The sequence below is a fragment of the Diadema antillarum genome, unplaced genomic scaffold (assembly GCF_040938485.1).
Source record: "Diadema antillarum isolate AM-2024a unplaced genomic scaffold, OU_Dant_1.0 seq00001180_RagTag, whole genome shotgun sequence".
NCBI classification, from domain to species: domain Eukaryota; kingdom Metazoa; phylum Echinodermata; class Echinoidea; order Diadematoida; family Diadematidae; genus Diadema; species Diadema antillarum.
In genome coordinates this window covers 1-19,179 of record NW_027271981.1, presented here as the reverse complement: position 1 = coordinate 19,179, position 19,179 = coordinate 1, and the positions used below count along the sequence as shown (strand labels likewise).

Sequence of the window (19,179 nt, the reverse complement as noted above, 5' to 3'; positions counted from 1 at the left end):
ATCGATATTCTGGTAGGCAGCAAATAATGCAAGCACTGGGTGTCCTTCTCTGAACATAATATCTCACTGTCATTATGTCATGTCGACCTTTTCATGTCATTTATCAGAAAAGTTGGTGGCTTCCAAGATCATCTGGAATTTCTCTTGCTTATTTGCTACAGATTGATGGAAATTGATGTGTTAACGACCTACTATTTCTCTTTAATTACATTAGACATGTAAACGTGTATAAGAGGCAATTTCAACGCGTATGGATATAAAACATAAAGCTTTCTTTACTTCTTATCCAAAGAAATATGACGTTATTCACAAACACGGAAGTATTAATGATCATTCCCAGATATCAAGAAAGTATAAATCTGCAACAGCTATAACATTTGTGTATTGGATAGCCAATGTTTTGTCCATTGCTATTATTAAGGAGTTTTTATTTTAGGGAACGGGTGTGGAGATCAGTACAAAGTTTGAAAGTCAATCCTTTTTTTCCTTTCTTTTTTCTTTCTTTTTAATTTCCTTTCCGATATTTGAATGAAAGAGCTACACACTGTTTATAACTTTTTTTCAATGATACAAGATCCGTGATTTGCTATTATTTGTCTCTGCCCGGCACATGCAATGCCTTTAGTATTAACTTTGTGGTCGAGATTTGCTGGAAGAAACCAAATTCTTTGCCTGCCTACATTTCAAACAAGGCAATCAGAACATAAATGGGATCTACGTGCTTGATGTACACTGCATGTGTAACTCTGTACTATACATGCAGGCATATCAAAACACGTATCAGTGCTTTTCGAAATTTAATAGCTTAGACAAAGCCTGAAATGTATGTTGGTTGCAAAACTCGTTGCAAATCTCTGAGTCTCAAATGAACCAGAGACGTCTAAAACCCCATCTCGCCCCCTTCATCTGGTATCTTTACCTTATCCTTCACTTCACGGTAAACGCATAGAGCACAATTAAGGGACCAGAGGTACTCAGGAAAGTATCGTTTGAATGATGTCATTTCTCTGAAAATCATGCCACATGTAAGCAATTCAATCTGTGTAGTGCATAACTCCTCATGAATTCTGGACCAAGCCACAGACTGCTTCATTGATCAGCATGTCTACGATATCGATGACGATGCTGTTTGAATAATATTGTCCTGCATATACTCCTTCAACATCGCCGGAAATATCTTCATCTGAGAGCGAGAGGTCGGAGGAGTGACTGTCGAAGTCTGTTACTGTTGTAAACACATCGTAACAGTCAGTGACCAGAGCATCTCATCCAATCAAAACCAAGGATTTTGCTGAAATTGTCAGCGCTGACAAACGTTGATGAAACATCCCCCGGAAAGGCATTCGCATTGTCGAAATTCACCCATTTGATTTATTTTCAAATCATTATTACGATGTGATACAGTGACAAATCATGATCTCCACTTTTACTCTCATCACAGAAGCAGAAAACCTGTATTAGCATTTTCATCTAAATCCTTGCCCCCCCCCCTACTATATTTTGATTTATTGACTTAATACAGAGAATAAACGTGATGTTAATGTTGTACTTTGATCAGGTTCGCTGGACCAGGTATAATGATAAAACAATCGCAGAGACAAATTCCCCCGTACTTCGATTGATTTATTAATGGACCACGCCTCGCGCTTTTGTCTACCTCTCGGAAATCTTGTAGCTTGCAGAAAGATCTCGACTCAGGCGTATTTAAAGAACGTAGCGCCCTCTATCATTGGTCACGATCCGATCTCTCTCGCGAAGGTTTGTTTTGATTATTGTCCTTTTGCAATGCTTTATACTGTGTGAACTTTGATAGTTGGAAGGAAATTTACATGGGATTTTGATATAACTATTAATTCATGGTGTTTATATTTGTCTGTTAACGTAGGTAGTGCTGATGCATGATGAAGATTTTCGTTTAATTCGTATCAGTGTAATCTGTTTAGTCCCACGTCTATAGTTTCGTGTGGGTTACTCTTTATTCACAATCACTATCGCATAAGATTAAAAAGTTTGATTTTAAAACCGGAGCTCCAGAGGGTAACGTAGAAATGATTAAATACAGCAATAGAGCATCAGTAATCTTATCACTGAAACGGAGACCAGAACTTTAATGTTCTCTAGTTGCTCATCCGGAGCTGCGGGTGCTAGCTCAGTCCGGGAAACCTGCTCATGAGGACGGCCCCCCGTCCGAACAATGCCTCGCCTCATGAGGCCCCTCGGAAGGCGTCATGAGGCCTGTATATTACTACAGCTGTGTCTGTGTATGTGTGCACTTGTGCTTCCTACATGAATAACACAACAATACAAATGCAGGCAATAACCAGTCCAGACAGATCAATTGTCATTTGAGAGAAAAAGAAAAGGTGCAGGGGCCTTCTAGGACCCTGCATGTTTTCTTATTGCATTCTTTGTAAATTTTGCAGCCACGCTCATGACATGGCATGCCATGGATGTACCTGTTAGTATTTCTATGTAGTGTTGGGATTTTGTTTTCATAAGAAGGGTACCTAGGACTAGGTCTGTTTACTCTTGACTTGAGTCGTGGCATCTGAAGCGGAAGTTATGATCGTGATACAGAAATTTTTGAGCTAGGCCTACATATAATTCAAATAGGGCCTACCGTTAGATAAATGAACCTCACTGTATCTATACCTCATCCAAATCTGAAATCACCACTAGCTCAGATTTGGATCAGATGTGCTACTTTATGAAACCATGATATTACTTGCAACCTTCAACAAGCTCATGAGAGATATGACCACTGTTTACCACAGGCACAGCAGGCTGAAACCACTGAAAGATGGAGACAGGGCTTGGAACTGGTCTCGGCTATGGAATCAAGAAATCAATAGTACATCCAGGGAAAGGATCCCTTCCACTTTATCCTGATGGAACAAAGGTAGGTAGATGATGTGGGAGGGGGGTAAATGTAGTATCAATTTTAATTCAGTCAATTGAAATCAGAGCAGAAGCAGCAAAAGTGTAGAATTTTATGGCTGTTCGGACAATATTTTATTCCCAATTACTTAAAGTTGGGGTCATTTAAGACCTTTAGAGAAATGATGGTCAAAGAATGACTGCCGTTTTAAGCGCAGTGCAAACAATATCATAGTCACATGACCAAGATGGCTCTTGTTGAGTTTCTAGCTATCAAACATTGCCCTGGACAGCTTACAATCATCGATATGGTTTTACTAATGTTATTTATCAATCTTTGTTCAAATTCAATCTCGTTTAGAAACATTAAAATGCTATCTAATTCTGATAAGTCTAAAGCAATTGAGACATTTGATTACCCAAATAAAATCTAAATTCAAGTGCATGATGGTTACTTTGTCAAGTGTAATAGCATAATAATCTTTGTTTTGATGGTGATGAATAGTCCTAATACGCAGTGCTCATAATTTTGGTAGATTGTGTTTTGTTATACTGTCCTACATACAGTACATTATGTCAATTTGATAGTGAAAAATTAGTTTGTTTGTTTTTATGTTTTAGGTCACCTTTCATTACAAATGCAGTAAGTGTGACGAAGATGGGACAGTCATTGAGGACACAAAGAAGGTCAACAAACCCATGGAGATCCTCACAGGAAAATCCTTCAAGTTTGAGGTGTGGGAGAATGCTCTGAAGACAATGCGGCATGACGAAGTTGCAGAATTCTTGGTAGATCCTGAGGTGCGTTTCTCTCTAGTTAGAAAGCTGCATACCATAAATCTCTTTCTGTCTCTCTCTGTCCCTGTCATATATTTGTGTGTTTATGTGTGTGTATACATGTATTTCAAACAAACTTATACATTAACAATGTATTTGGATACACATTACCTGGTATGAGTTTTGATGAAAATTACTGATATATTCTTTCCTTGATTTTGGTTTTGAGATCCATTTGTATATTACTGCTGCAGCAATTTTGATGCACAATATCTGATGGCACAAGCCATGCTCTAAAGCACTGTAGAATCTTTAATGTCTCAAGGTAAAGAATGGGACGGTGTTTATGCTAAATGAGGATTAACTTCAGTGGGAAAGTTATGTTCGAGAAAGGCAACCATGTTGAAACTGTGAATCAGTGAAAATCTAAGATACTTCAGAAAATGAAGAAGAAAAGCAAGGTTTATTATAATTAAAAACATGACCTTTCATTGATTCTTGAAGCAAGTTGTCATAGTCCCCTAAACGTCTCAATTTAGTGGTATGTCTTGCTACTCCATGCATAAGTCAACTGACAAATTCACAGCTTAAAATAGTCAGATTTCTTATCATACAGCTGATCTTGGTTCTAGTTTGACCTCATGAGTTGATCTGATAAAGTTCAATTGAAGTTCAGTGCTTATGGGGAGAAATTACTGATGGCCTAATTTGACTATTTAAAAAAAAAAAATCACAGGATGTATGCCTTTATTTAAATGTTGCATTGAAATTGGAATTCTGCATGGAGTAATGTCTCTCTTAATCCGTTGAAGACGAGTCCCGAGAATACTCAGGCAGGTGTCTATGGAAAATGCGTGTTATAACAAAATCAGTCTGTCCTCAACAAGTTAAATGAAATTCATTTGTGGGGTAGATACAATCCAAGGATAATCCACTGTAGCTGAATAAAGTTAAAGTTCCTGTAAAATTTCTTGAGGCGTCAACATGGGTGTCAAGATGAATATCCTTTTGTAAACTTGTGAAATGCCCATATCATCTGTCCTGCAGCATTTGACATCATACCCACCAGTAGAAGCCAAGCTGCGTGACTTCAGGCATGGCAAGAAGATTACGGAGGAGAGGCATTGCTGTGGCATGGCGCAGGTCAACAAGTCTGGCCTGGGCTATGAGGACCTGGATGCCCTCATGAACAAGCTTGAGCCCCTGAAGTTCACAATGGAGATCGTCAGCATCGAGGAGCCCGGGCAGCATCGCCTGGAGGCCTGGGCTATGAACGACGAGCAGAAGCGGGCTGTTCTTCCGCAGCTCCGAGAGGAGGGCAACCGGCTCTACAAGGAGGGCGACTACGTGAGAGCAGCTGAGAAGTATGCCGAGGCCCTGGGGTGCCTGGAGAACCTGCTGCTGCATGAGAAGCCCAACAGTGCAGAGTGGCTGGAGCTCGACGGAGAGAAGATTCCGTTCCTCCTCAACTTTGCCCAGTGTAAACTCTATCTCAAGGAGTATTACCAGGTCATTGAGCACACCACCACAGTCTTGGAGAAGGATGAAGGTGAGATGTGTTTCTCATACTCTGCCGGTCTATGGCAGTCATGCAATAGATCTGCAACTTTGTTCTAAATGGATACATGTTGTGGTGTTAACACTTTTAACAACTTATGTTTCTTTTACTACATTTTTTTACTGAAATGAATTTGAAAGCACATGGATCTCCTAAAGGAGACCTCCAGATGATTTTCAGACTTTCATATTTGAACAACTATAAAGTAGTTATACTGTGTACAGAGTTTCAGAATTTAGATTGATTTGGATGAATAATGAGAATGTTTAAAAAAAAAAATGTAATGTATAAGGTTGATGGCATGGCAGCCTCACCATAAGAATGCATGAGTTGGGGCTCAAGCTAGCAGAAGAGAAGAAGAAGGCATGCATAGATTCTAAACAGGTGAACTTGTTAAGCAAGCAGTATTGTAATGGAATTTCACTGCTACATTTCTGAAATATGTGAGCCTCCTATGTCATATGTCATCCATAGGCGTTTTCACATCAGCCCGATAAAAATCCAAGCTCGAGATATTTTTCGCAGAAAATAGTCAGCAAAATAGAGCACTGTTTCGAAACATTGGGCTGATGTGAAAACGCCTATTGTTCAGTGTATTATTTGCTTTAGGTTTTAGAGTATTGGTTTGTCTGCTCAAGGACCACAATAAGTTCCACAAATCTATACATGGAGCTGTCGATTTATGCACACATGATGTGAAATTATGAAAATAGTCTGGAATGCCCCTTTAAGTATCCGTCATAATCAGTTCTGTAATGCAAAAATAAAATAAATAGATGAATCAAAATTGAAAAAATAAGCAGCAAATTGGAAAAAACCCCCAAACTTTTGTCTGTGAGAGTGAATGTTGAACACAAACTAATGGACAAAGGTTCTGCTTTGTTGGATATTATATTTGGTATCAAAATTTTCCCATTCAATCCCAGACAATGTGAAGGCACTGTATAGAAGAGCCAAGGCACATGCAGCATGCTGGAACTTCTTTGAGGCCAGGAAGGATTTCACAAAGGCTGCCAAACTAGACACAAAGCTTGGAGCCAGCATCCGCAAGGAACTAGCTATCATCGATGAGACCGAGAAGCAGAAGGACCGCGAAGACAAGACCAAACTGAAAAATTTGTTCAGTGAGTGAGGGGGTGCTACGCATCGCATGATTCCCTCAGATGAGATGAGCTACACAGTAAGGCATGTATTGGCTTGTTTGCCACTTTTACTACTAGATCTCATGGACTAGAGAGATTTAGTCTCATTTTCAGGATAAATTTGAAATATCTTGCCAGCAGCGAGAACATGAAGACCGCTAGACAAAGCCTTTCAGTGTCAGGAAATGCATGTGTGATGGGTATGAAGAAGTCTATTTCAACACTTGAAATGCTTTAATGAATGTTACTTCATCACTTTTTTTTTCTTTTTTTAAAAGGACGCTTGATGTGTCTTACATTGCTTTTTTTTTGTTACTTTTGAAAAATATGAAGACTTCCATAGCATACATGTTTATAGCTGATGTGGAAAAGTGTTTTGTAGGGACTTGTGAATACAAAGTCAGAAAACTTTTGCTTGTAATTTTCTCAAACCGCGGGAGAAAACATGTACTGCCAAACTAGTGAGGCATAAAAATGTGACGTGTGTGTACGGTGTGTCTGCAGTTACATAGTTAGCTTCTGCACTAGCTTTTAAAGCAGTAAACAGACTGTCTTATGCTTGATGCTCGTTCAGACTGTCATGAGATATTGATGATGATGATGATGGTGATAGAGACAATGATGATAATAATTGCTCTTTTTGCTGCTTTTATTGAGATTGTAAGTTCACATGGCACATTGGAAGACACCAGTGCAGTGCTTCATGATAATTGTCAAATTAGTTGAGTGACATGCAGCCCTGTTCATGAGTGTATGCATGGATGAAAGACTACAGTGTACACTGTACCAGCATACAGTATCTATCTACTGATGTGCTGTCTTTAGTATTCATATAGGTTGACAATTTTTCCTGCATTTTCGGTTTGAGACAAACAATTTTATTTATTCGGAAAGTTATGACATCAAAGCAGAAAATAATGCAACTAATGCATGAAACATTCAGATGTAACATTGGTTGCATGCATCTCTTGATATTGAATAGTTTGGTATTTATTACACTGTAATGCACAATCTTGTAATAACTTTATTTGTGAAGTTGATGAGAATAATAATAGAGATTACCTTTTGCAATTGCTTAGACCTGAAAATGTGAATAGTAGCCCTGTAAGACAAAGAAACTAATGACCTAATTCTTTTCTAGTCATATGTTTTACAGAGCATCAAAGTAATATATTTCTTTCTGTCATTCCTCTTCGCCTGTTTTTCTCATCATTACTTGATGTAATCTTTGTTATCATAGTGCAATGAGATAACAAAAATTATGGGCTATCCCATTATTGATACAGTTTGCTGATATTCCTGTGGATTTGAATTACAAATAAAAATTATATCAACTCATACAGAAGCTATGGAGAAGTTAATTCCTCCAACATGTCATACTCTGCACTGAGTAGAGGTTTGCCAATCTTTCCAGTTAAAATCATGCTTGTGTTTGTATGACATTGCTGGAGTGTCAAACCAACAGAGAAGTATGTTATATGACAGAGATATGACTACTGCACTATGTAGTTCTGTCATCATAACTCAAGATGTAAAAACTCAGTTAAAAAAGAAAAGAAGATGCAAAAAAAAAAAGTGCTGCATGCAATTGTATAATAGGCAATAATCAAAATGTAATCTTCTTGGAGAAATAAACTTATGCATGCTGTTCAGCAAGTTAAATAAAATAAAAATAACATATTTTTTGCTTTGACCAGCGTTGCAACATGGTTAACGCTCTGAGGACATGAAATGTGTCTTTTCATGAAAATTTTTGTGATGTTTATGGTTTGATTTGATTTTTTCCTCTATCCATTCCTGTTTGCCTATCATAAGCTTCTAGTGATTTTATCTTCAGATGCCAAAATTGTGTGCTATTAGTGTAAGATACAAAAGCATGTATTACAAGGGCATTCCTACTTCGTCCTGTCAATGTAGATAAAAATATTGTGAAAAGCAAGCTTTGTCCGTTGTATTAACATCAGATTGGAAATTTGTTGCATTTATGTCACTCTTGACTATTGGCTGAATCCTTGTGTTCATTAGATAGCTTGTTTCAATGAAGAGGACACCCCAGTTGTCTTGATTCAAGATAAGGATGCTATACATGTGTACAGCAATTTTTCAACCAACCTCACCTGGAAATATATCAATATAATTTGCGTCTGTGTCACAAATGAGTCCGTTGCAAAAATATTGCTAAATAGCATGTTTGTCTTATAAAATTCAAAAAAAAAAAGACTATTACATGTGAAGATGTGATGACAAGTTTTCAAGAGGAGAAATATGTTTTGTTTTATTTTGTTAAATGGTAAATGCAATGTGAGTGTCTATGATACTTATAGCTTTTCTATGGGAACTGCACCAGGAGACAATTGTCCCTACAGGCATATTCTCAGGGACTGAGTGAAAACATCCCATAAAGATCTCTAGAATGGGAAAGTAAAGTAGTCCATTGCAACTATGTCCTGTTAAACTGATTGCTTGTTTCCCATTAGTTTTCAGGTGATTTTCTCCCATGAAGTAGCATGTAGAAGTCCTGGGTCCTGCTGCATAAACAGACAATCAAACATAGGTCAGAAATCAAATTGAGTTGGGTATATGTATCAGCCAATCAGAATTGAGTATTTGGATAGTTGGATTTGATTTTCTGACTTGTGTTTGATCTCAACTTTGATGCAAACAGAGCCATGTTTGAATTAATGAAAACCGTATTGCAATTGTTGCTAACCTCCCGTCTGTGTGCTCTGAGTACATATAAGGTGTAATGTCTAACATGGTCCTCATTGCAATGCAAAATTGTAAACATAAACAAGTATTCAGCAGCCTTGGAAGATGAAGATATGATATTCATTTGAGATTATGTGTCATACAGTCTGATTTTATCATGTGTATTTTTTAATAGATGCTGTACATAATGCTTTATGATAGGCTTGTTTGTGAAATAAACAACCAAGTACAATGTATTGTTACAGTGAAGCTAAATTCTTGTGCCATTGTCGTATATTGGGTAAAACTTACAGCCTTTCATAAAATTATTTTGTGCTCCTTGGTTGAGCAGACACTATATTCAACAATCATCACCAGTACATGTACTAGTAATTCATATCCATAGCTGTTTTTATAATCAGAGCATGATGAAAATAGAATAAGTGTTAAGGAAACAACCTCACATACACGTACAGAATCATCATGTATTTCATCCAAAGATTTATTGACTACCACATCGCTAAAGACCAACATCAGATTTTGCTTATTGGTATTTGTATTATTTTTTGCATTTATTTCACATCACTTGAATATGCACAAGCATGTATGCATGTATATATTTATATAATTATATATATACATGAGTTTGTTCGCAAAAAGTCCATTTTTTGAAGATTTCGAAGTACGGTCCTCTGTTATAAAGTACAAAATAATACCTTTTAAATGATATATTGGTCACTACATATACAGGTACATTTTTTGAAGTTATGGTCAAAAGAAGCAAAAATGTTCTTATTATTCTCTCTATTTTTTCTTGACCTTTAATCGCAAATATCTCCATTTGGCAAATATGGACTTATCGGTTTTTTTCGAACAAACTCTTCATATATATATATATTATATGTGTGGTGTGTGTGTGTGTGTGTGTGTGTGTATACAGCTGTATATATATGTATGATGAAATGATACATATATACATATGTATATATACACAATATACATATAAAAACAGTGGCGGATCCAGAGGGGGCGCAACCGGCGCATGCCCCCCCCCCCCCTTTATTTTTTGTTAAAACAAAAGAAATAAAAAGAGCAAAATGAAATGAAACCCGGAAGTGGAATCAGAAATATTAGTTGTGCCCCCCCCCCCCCCTTACAGAATTCCTGGATCCACCCCTGTATTATATATATACATAGAACATAACACGGGAATATACACAAAACAGTTTCAAAACAAGAATAGAACAAGGACTGTTACCATAGAATAGAAGATATAATTATAGTAAAACAGTAAAAAATGCCGAAATGTGAGGGAATGATGACAACAATGGAATATTTTCCGGTCAAGCGATTGTGTTTTGAAAAAACTTTTCAGTGTGATTTCAGACATGAGAAGTCTTAAAAATTCTAGCAAACAAACTCGAAAAACCAAGGTTTTTTTTTTTTTTTAACCCAAATCCATGCAGGACATTCTGCTTCGTTGATAACAAGTTTTGATTCAAAGTTGATGTGAGGTACAATAACAAAAGAAAAATCATATACATGTATTCAACAAAAAATATACACAGTGGCGGGTCTATAGAGGGGGGTATAGGCGCTTTAACCCCCTTGGGTTCATTTTTCTTTGTTTTTTCTTTGTTTTGTTTTTGGGTTAAGGGTTGTTTTAAAACCTTCCTTGCGGTTTTTGTTTTTTTGTTTTGTTTAGTTTAGTTTTAGTTTTGTTTTTTGTTTTTGCTTGTCAGTCGATTTGGGAGAGAAGTGGCAGCAAAAAAATGTGAAGATTTTTTTTCTTTCCTTCGTTTTGGCTTGTCATGATCCATCGTCTTTGAATCAACTCCCCCCCCCCCCCACTTTAGCAGAGAGCTAGATCTGCCCCTGATATATGACACAAAACAAATTTTCTAACATATCATGGTATATTTTACAATAAACTTCCTGATTTAAGCTTATAGGCCTATACACAATTTAAGAATAGCTTGTGCCTTGTAAGTACACGTATCAATATTGGAAGCATAAACAAGGCCAATCGGTTTTTATAATTCTTGAATGCTCTATGGAGAAAAATTTTGAATGTGTGTATATGAGTCATAACAGTTGATTTAATTTTTTGACATGATCGTATGTAGACCTATATAATACTTTAAATATCACTGTCATACGTATTAAAGTTGCCGAGTGATTTTGATCGTTTACTTGCAACATTTATCATAATACACGGTATAAACCTTGCAAAACTGCTTCCGCATGCTTGATATGCATTATGATTGTGAGAAACAGTCACTAGTGAACGCGCATCATTATTTGCATATATGATCTGTATCCATGGTCACCCGGATTGGTCATCAGGATCACCATTCGTAAAAGCGCACCCGTGTTTGATGAACTTGAAACTGTAAATATTTGTAGTGTGCACTCTTACAAGTGCGGGAAATACCTCTCTTTGTGTGCTGTGTGTCCCGCGCACGATTTCATTATGTATTTGTTATAATCTGCTTTTGTGTGTTCATGTGATGGCTGTCCATATTTATAGCACTGTGAACAGCTCAGTGAAACGTGCACACAGCACAACCCAACCATCACAACCTCGTGTGGACTTGACTGGAAGGCTGCGGTAGGTATGAGTGGAGTGTGCATATAAAGCCAGTAGGCATTACGTTTGCCATGTCTTTTCAAAGATTAATGTGTGTGCATGACTGTAAATGCCTAGACTGTCCTTGTTATCAAGGCCCTGATATTGCGATGATGCGTAATATTTAAGTAGACCTAGTGTGTATGTACATATTAAACTACTTATATACTGCGCTCCATTGTGAGTGCAGTTAAAAGATTAAATCTTGATAACTTATTCATTGGTACATAATACCATATAATATATTTCAGTGTTCAAATAATGACAGGAAATGCACAGACTCATTACCAAGTTCAAAGATGAGGTTAGATTCTAACGTTACTACTAGAATAATGTTCTGCTTACTCTTAAAGTAATCAATATGTCGATATTTTTAAGGTTTTAGTACTGAATTTTTGATGCGCGAAACCGGCGACGATGCCCTGCTTCGGAATTGTCCTCAAGCAGAAGGGCGATACTGTAAGGCCTACTCAATACTTCGAAGGTCAAAGGTGGATAAGGGTTCCCTAACCCACAGAACTCTTACTGTGCCCTAACCTTGGAAAAAAAATATCCCATGTGGTTATACCAGGGACGCAAAAAATACCTGGTAAGGAATTACCTGCGTTTAGATTGTACCAACTGCTACCTACCACCGGGACCGCGGGTGACCAGGGTGAGGAGAGGGCTGAAAGGGGCTGCAGCCCCCCCCCCCCCCACCCCACCCCGACATAGGCCCACACGCTAGAACAAATAAACAAAAACAATAAAAAGAATTTTAAAAACCAATATTGACTTTGGAAGGCTCTACCCGTCGAAAAGGAAACGAAAGGGGTAAGGGGATGTACGTGGGAAGGGAAACATTATGATCCTTGATCTAACCAACCACGAGCACCCCCCCCACACATGTACACACTAAAAACCTAACAACAATAAATAAAACTTTGCGCGGCCCGTGTTTAGCATAAGACATACTTATTTTCCATGCAAGACGCTCCAACAGGGGACTAACCTTGACCTAGTAAAATTCATTGACGCGTAAATTCCTCATTATCATAATTGTTACTCTACACTGGAGGATACATGCAGAGCCCATTGAAAGTTTTCCCCTGAAAGTTTAGTATACATCGATCAGAAAGGAAATTTCAGACTAATTATAGAGCTGTGGTAGTGTTTCTTCTATAAACAAGGTAGTGTGACTTAGCAAAATGCATCACATCAAAAGGGCTTATATATACTTATTATTTTACAGATATTCTTCTTGATATAATAATCATTATGCTGTCAATACTGATGATTTATTTCGCCTTTACTTTTTGAACAACGACAAACGACATTCTCAAGTATGCATGTGTCTTCCCTCTATACACTGATACGGCTTTATATTAAATATAGATTCTGATAATGACATATCTGTCTCGTAGAGGCTGTATCAAAAGACAAAAATGGCGCAGAGTGGAGAACACGAACATGACCACGAAAGAAACATATTGTAGGAGGGCGCAATGCAGATGAAAAAACAGTGGCAGGATGCGTGGTACGAGGGAGACTGTAAGAAACGCAAACAGAGATGTCAGCAAGTAAGTCCGTATGTATGTGATCTGTGCAGAATGAATCTTTAAAACTGACTGTCACCTTTTTACAGCATCAAGCATTTTTTCAATAGTAGTGAACATGAAAACGTTATTTCGGATTTGAGCTAAATCTGGGTAATGTGTTTGAAATATAACATGAACAATGTCTGCAATCCAACTTGATTCAAGATTTTCTTCATATATTCGTGCAAAATCATATAAGCCTATAAGCTTGTTTATCTAAGACACTGTGGCTATATATGATTTACGGTATCTATCTCAGTCAGCTGTCCGCAGTCATGTTTTTAATAAAACTATACCTTAATATGTTACAGATCCATTCAGATAAGTCATAGAATAAACGCCAAGGTTGCAATTCATATAATCATTCTGTATAAGCGTTTTTCGTAAATCTTGTCCAACTATGAATGAATCTCATCCGCAGGTGGTTAAAGGAACATATCAGCAGATTGACTGACGGGAAAGTCTAATCTTCGCATCTTTGTCCCCATGTGTGGAGCTGCTAGGGACCTACACTGGTAATGATATTGTGTATATCAACCTCAGTTATTCGTCCCTTTCAACCTATAAACCTTTAGTGCAAAAACGACACTAGATCGCCAGTCATGTTCCCTGCATGATCCATTAAATGTTCTTTGAAGTCTGCATACTTTTCAAGCTCCGTGGGATATAAACTTTGCCAGAGTCTATTTCTACAAGGTTACACCCATACACCAGCTCACTCTTTAAGCATTTCCCCCTCGCTTTTCTATTCTCGCTCTATATGCACATTGAAAAATCAAACTTTGTAGAATTTATTTTCATGTTTTCCCCAAATGCGCTGTGTATATAGGCCTTCTGCTAGCCAACAGAATGCTCAAATAAGCCACAGACAGTGTCTGCACCTGCGTCATCTCGCTTTTAATTGTTCATGGATGTGGTGAATAGATGAACTTTGCCCTATAAATTGTCCAAATAGTAATGACGCGGCCTCAACTTTTCTCTCTTTTCTTTGTATATTCCCATTCAAATGTATGGAATGGTCTCCAAAGACTATGCTGTTCAATATAAAAGCATCGCTATGTCCTGAAGCCATTCTGATTTCTTGTTGCTGTTCTTGTCTGCATTTATTCTGGCTGTTCTGTTTGTTTTGTTTTTTGTTGTTGGTTTTTTTTTTTTGAGGGCCTGGTGTGATTGTACACCAATTAATTTTATATGGTGTGAAAGTGGTATGCTATTACTGTAAACATTTGTCTCAGAAAATCCATATCTTATTATATATATATATATATATATATATATATATATATGTCCTCGATTTGCTCAATGCAAGTCTACCGCACAATATATAACCTATGAAATACATGCTTTGTCGAAACTTATAGGTTACTAGAGCAAGGTCACGAGGTGATTGGTGTGGAGCTGGTGGACAAGGCTCTCACAATGTTTCTGGAAAGGCATGGAATCAAATACACGGAGAGCAGCGTTCCTTCCATTCCTAGTGGAAAATGCTACAAGGTGAAATTCAAATAAAAATTGACTTTAATTGATACCAACGTGTACGTAAGACAGCCATTTGTCTACTTTTGTTAGTCCGATAGAGTGATTTGTTGCTGAAATTTAAGATTTCTTTCTTCCTTTCACTTTAAATATCTGTCCATTCGTATTGACTTCTAAATATTATGCAGTGTTAGTACCTATATGTATACATGGTATACTTGCTATTTGAGTCATTACAGTGGTTCCTAGTCCAGATACACATATATTTGCCTCAGTAGACGTAATTCTTTTACAGTTTAGCTATCCATTTTCTCATGTTAGCAATTCTTGTGGAAGGGTTTTTGTCATCAGTTTTCACTTTTGTTTTCTCAATCTCAGCATTTGGAATAGTCAAATGGGGTTGGGACATAGAAAGATATATATGATATACAGAGAGAGAGAGAGAGAGAAAGAGAGACAGAGACTTAAAACAGTCATGCTTACATTAGGGAAAACAAAGGTAACACGGTAGGCGAGAAAAAAGAAATAAATGGTAGCTTCGAGAAGGCTGGAAAATCTTGATCATGTAAAGCTTAACTCTCGTTAAGTATACCGAAGAATTGACTAGCAAACAGATTGGTGAGTTTTGAAGTGAATTCCTCTTCTGTTTTGACTCTAGAGTGACGATGGCAAACTGACCCTGTACAAATGCAACATTTTTGATCTGGACACGTGAGTTGTAAATTTCTTGTCAGTATATAAACGTGCTTCCCAAGTTCCCAGTGCTTCAAGTGTACATCACGATTAGATGGAAAATTGTACCGTCAGGCCTGATATCTGAGTCACGAAAACTTGATAATTTTGTACTGCTTACTTTTAAGAATCAAGACGGCTAATTTTTGCATTGTAAGAAGATGAGGCCTAAATTTCTAAATTTCTGTGTTACTTGTATATCGAAGCACAGCTAGTTCCTCAAACACCCTAAATAAGTTTGTGAAAGCGGAAAAGATATCCATTTCATAAGTAAGCATTAAAGTTAAGCCCACTGTTTATCAATGGCTCACTCTGTTACACTTAATTCTTTGCAAAGATAATAATTGTTACCAAAAAGCATGTCAAACGCTTGAAATCAATTCCATTTTCTCACTTCACTGTTTTTGTAATTTTGTTACCCGAGAAGAATAAAAAAAAAACCCAATGTATTACGTTATGCAGACAGCATTTTTCAAATGAAGCACACTCTTCTTCAAGCATTTTCCCCCTATGACGGTTCGTGACACTGTGATATCAGGGAATGTATCATATAGGCTGTAAAGAATGAATACCCTATAATCATAATCATGATATGCATGTATGTATGTATCTTTTTGTCATACATATCTTTTTTCTATCTCGTATTAGTAATCTCTATTTATTTTCTTTACTTCATTTCTGCATTTTCAAACACAAATAATTATAATCATACATAACACGACATACATTGGATACATATCTGAATACGGTTACGGTTAGTTAATTCGAATGTTCGTTACTACAAAGGTCCGTTAATTTGAAAATGACAAAAAGGCCATTATTCCGAAGGTTCATTAATCCAAAAACGAAATGAGGTTCGTAATTCCAGAGGTTCACTAGTACACATTTTCTTTTGTTTATCGAATCAAGGAACTTTATTTCATTTTCGGATCAGTGAACCTTCGGAATAACATTTCCTATTTCATTGTCAGATTATATAACATCTATAAGGTATAGGAAATTGTATGTTTCGGAATATGGAACCTGATTAAGGTACAAAATACAGTGCTATAATTCAACAAAAATAATAGGCCAATATCATTGCGTATACCTTAAAGGTAATACATCGTGTATTAATAACATTGCCATGTAATCATGTTACTAATCTCTTGGAAATAATCACTGCCAAACGCAGGAGACTGCCATCATATTCTCATAAGCAGTTGCTTGATTTCAATAGCGTGCTTGAAAAATAAAATGTATAGGCTTTAAGCGAGTAAGTAAAAAAAAAATGAATAAGGAAGAAATGTAAGTGAAAAGGAAAAGAAAGAAAATTTATGGAGTGCGAGCGGAAGTGGTTACAGAGGGCATTTTCATACTTGTGTGTATTGCATATGTAATTGGAAGTATTACATATGTGTAAATATTCACGTGCTTGTGTATAATCATTACGTGCAGGAATCTTATAGGGAAAGTTGATGGGATGTGGGAATCTGGGGCAATGACTGACATACCTCCACAGGAAAGAGTCAGGTAGGTTTCTTGTTATGTCATTTCTGACTATAGAATACTCCTTGTAGCCCTCAGTAGAGCTTAAATAGCTTTAAGTATAAGCTCAAAATATTTTCTTTCCAATCGGTTTCATGGTAATTAAATGTCTGCATATTTCAACCAATGTTTTCTAGAAGTACTTTCATTAAGAATACTCGAAAGGTCATCTTCTGTTTCATTCATTATTCTATAAATGGTATATATAAATGCACACTGTAAACACTTTGTGCATAGACCTGTACTGTGTAACATTACATGTATATCCGTACCAGGGATCATAATTGTGTCCTTGTAAATAATATATAGTGTTTTCGTTATAACACTTCGCCTTTTCTTTGATATCATTTTGTCTGTATTCTGTAGGGGGAATACATTTAACAAGCAGTGCTTCTCCGTAGTCCCCTCCACATTTGTACATGTTGTATTTTTATCTAAAAATATCACGATATTTTGTATATATTATACTATGTATAGTAAACGATATAATGTCCACTATGTGTTATACTCTTTATATTTATGATATAATGTCCACTATGTGGAATATGAATAAATTTCATTTCATTTCATTTCATTTCCTCAGTAGTAAGCAGGTTGAAGCTGAACTTCAAACAAAGTTATATACATTTAACGCGACACTCAATCATGACGCCTTGGAAATATTTATCTTAAAACACTTACCTTTCAAGGCACAGCTATATCTTGCTAAATGATGGTGCCGAAATTATAGCACATTGTCCAATCGAATTTTCCTTTGCTATGAACATAATCATTGTGCTGTTGTAGCTGCAACTGCAGTATACTTTGCTTTTAACTTGGCTTTACTTTGTCAAATACGAATTCGTTCCCGTATTCCAAATTATCATGATAAGATAGAAGAATATCTTCAAAGAGATGACCAGAGACTTCCGCTCTTATACAACTATAAAAAAGGCAGATAATCTTCTTATGATTCCATTTTAGATTTTCTGGTTCAAAAGGAGGAGAGATGCATATAATGTTATCACAGCTCCTGTAGCTGGAATTTCGTTCCTATATGTCCGAAGAAGAGGAAGACTATAAATAGGGAAAGAGCTTAAGACCTTGTAATATAGTTTATACTTGTTTGTCTCTATTATAGTACATTAAAGTCTTTGTTGTCCCAATATGAGAACACTCTACAAAGTTGTGTTTGTCTTTATAGGCATGATAGGGATATCTACCATGTTTGTTTCTGTGTTTATCCAGATATGGAGAACTGCTCTTGTCTGTTCTATCTCCTGGGGGTAGAATCCTGGCAGAAACTTTTACCTTTGGAGAGACAGAAGGTGAGAAAAACTCTTAGCCAAGAGTATCATACAAATATACATGTATTCGTTATTTAGAAAACTTCTTATTGATATGTGCATAATTTGTAATATAATTTCAACATTATGTCACTGATGCCATCAACCATTTGCGTCAAAATGTATATCTGCCTGCATATCCCTATACATACCTTTATCTCATTGGATTTTTTAAAAAGGTTGTTTGCTATACGATCTTACGCTGATTTTCAGGTGAGCATGAATGCATGCAAAATTTCCTGAATTCACATGTGGTTTTCAAACGTGAGTTTTCTGTTTCACATGAGAAAACCAAATCTCGAATTCTGTGATGAATTTGAGTGCGGTATATTACGAAGATAACATCATCTAGTACAATGATATTCTTCGTCTGCCCTTTGTCATTACAGATGCGGAGGGAGGCTCAGCAGGTCACGATGATCATGGACACGGTCACCATGACAACCAGGGACACGGGCATGGTCACGATGTTGAGGAGGAGTTCCCTTGCCGTCCCGTGGAGATGGTAGACTTTGAGAGGATGTATGGTGAGAAACCACTGGCAATTGACATTATCATATAGCACCATTATTGTGTAGATTGTGTCGATTGTAAATCTTTTGTAGTAAGAAGGAAATATAATTATACAGACTGCAATGTCAAACAAGGTCAGTATAAGATTGTGGAAATACATATCTCATTCTGAGTTTCAATAATATGAGATTGTATATTCCCATATATAAACCTAACCAGTGAACACGAATTGGACTCCTTTATTATTCACGAGATCCAAAACAGAAATCAAGTGCCTATCGTCATTGAGTATGATTCTTTTGTTTACCTATCTCTCAGATCATAAATCTAACATTGTGAGTTGTTTATGAAACTTGGT

At 36.7% G+C, this 19,179-nt stretch overlaps 2 protein-coding genes across 2 annotated transcripts; both read left to right on the top strand.

Moving 5' to 3' along the window:
• Nucleotides 1-1,715: 1,715 nt before the first annotated feature.
• Nucleotides 1,716-7,397, top strand: LOC139744467 (AH receptor-interacting protein-like). The gene is made up of 5 exons (XM_071654900.1): nucleotides 1,716-1,758; nucleotides 2,775-2,899; nucleotides 3,499-3,678; nucleotides 4,702-5,203; nucleotides 6,139-7,397. The coding sequence occupies exons 2-5, from the start codon at nucleotides 2,801-2,803 to the stop codon at nucleotides 6,342-6,344; spliced, it is 987 nt and encodes a 328-aa protein (XP_071511001.1). The 5' UTR covers nucleotides 1,716-1,758; nucleotides 2,775-2,800; the 3' UTR covers nucleotides 6,345-7,397.
• Nucleotides 7,398-13,687: 6,290 nt separating this feature from the next.
• LOC139744468 (thiopurine S-methyltransferase-like) lies at nucleotides 13,688-18,849 on the top strand (the record flags this gene model as incomplete). The annotated part of the gene is made up of 6 exons (XM_071654901.1): nucleotides 13,688-13,763; nucleotides 14,610-14,742; nucleotides 15,383-15,435; nucleotides 16,894-16,968; nucleotides 18,211-18,290; nucleotides 18,698-18,849. Coding segments are annotated over exons 1-6 (522 nt in total), but the record flags the coding sequence as incomplete, so codon positions are not given.
• Between the last annotated feature and the right edge of the window lie 330 nt (nucleotides 18,850-19,179).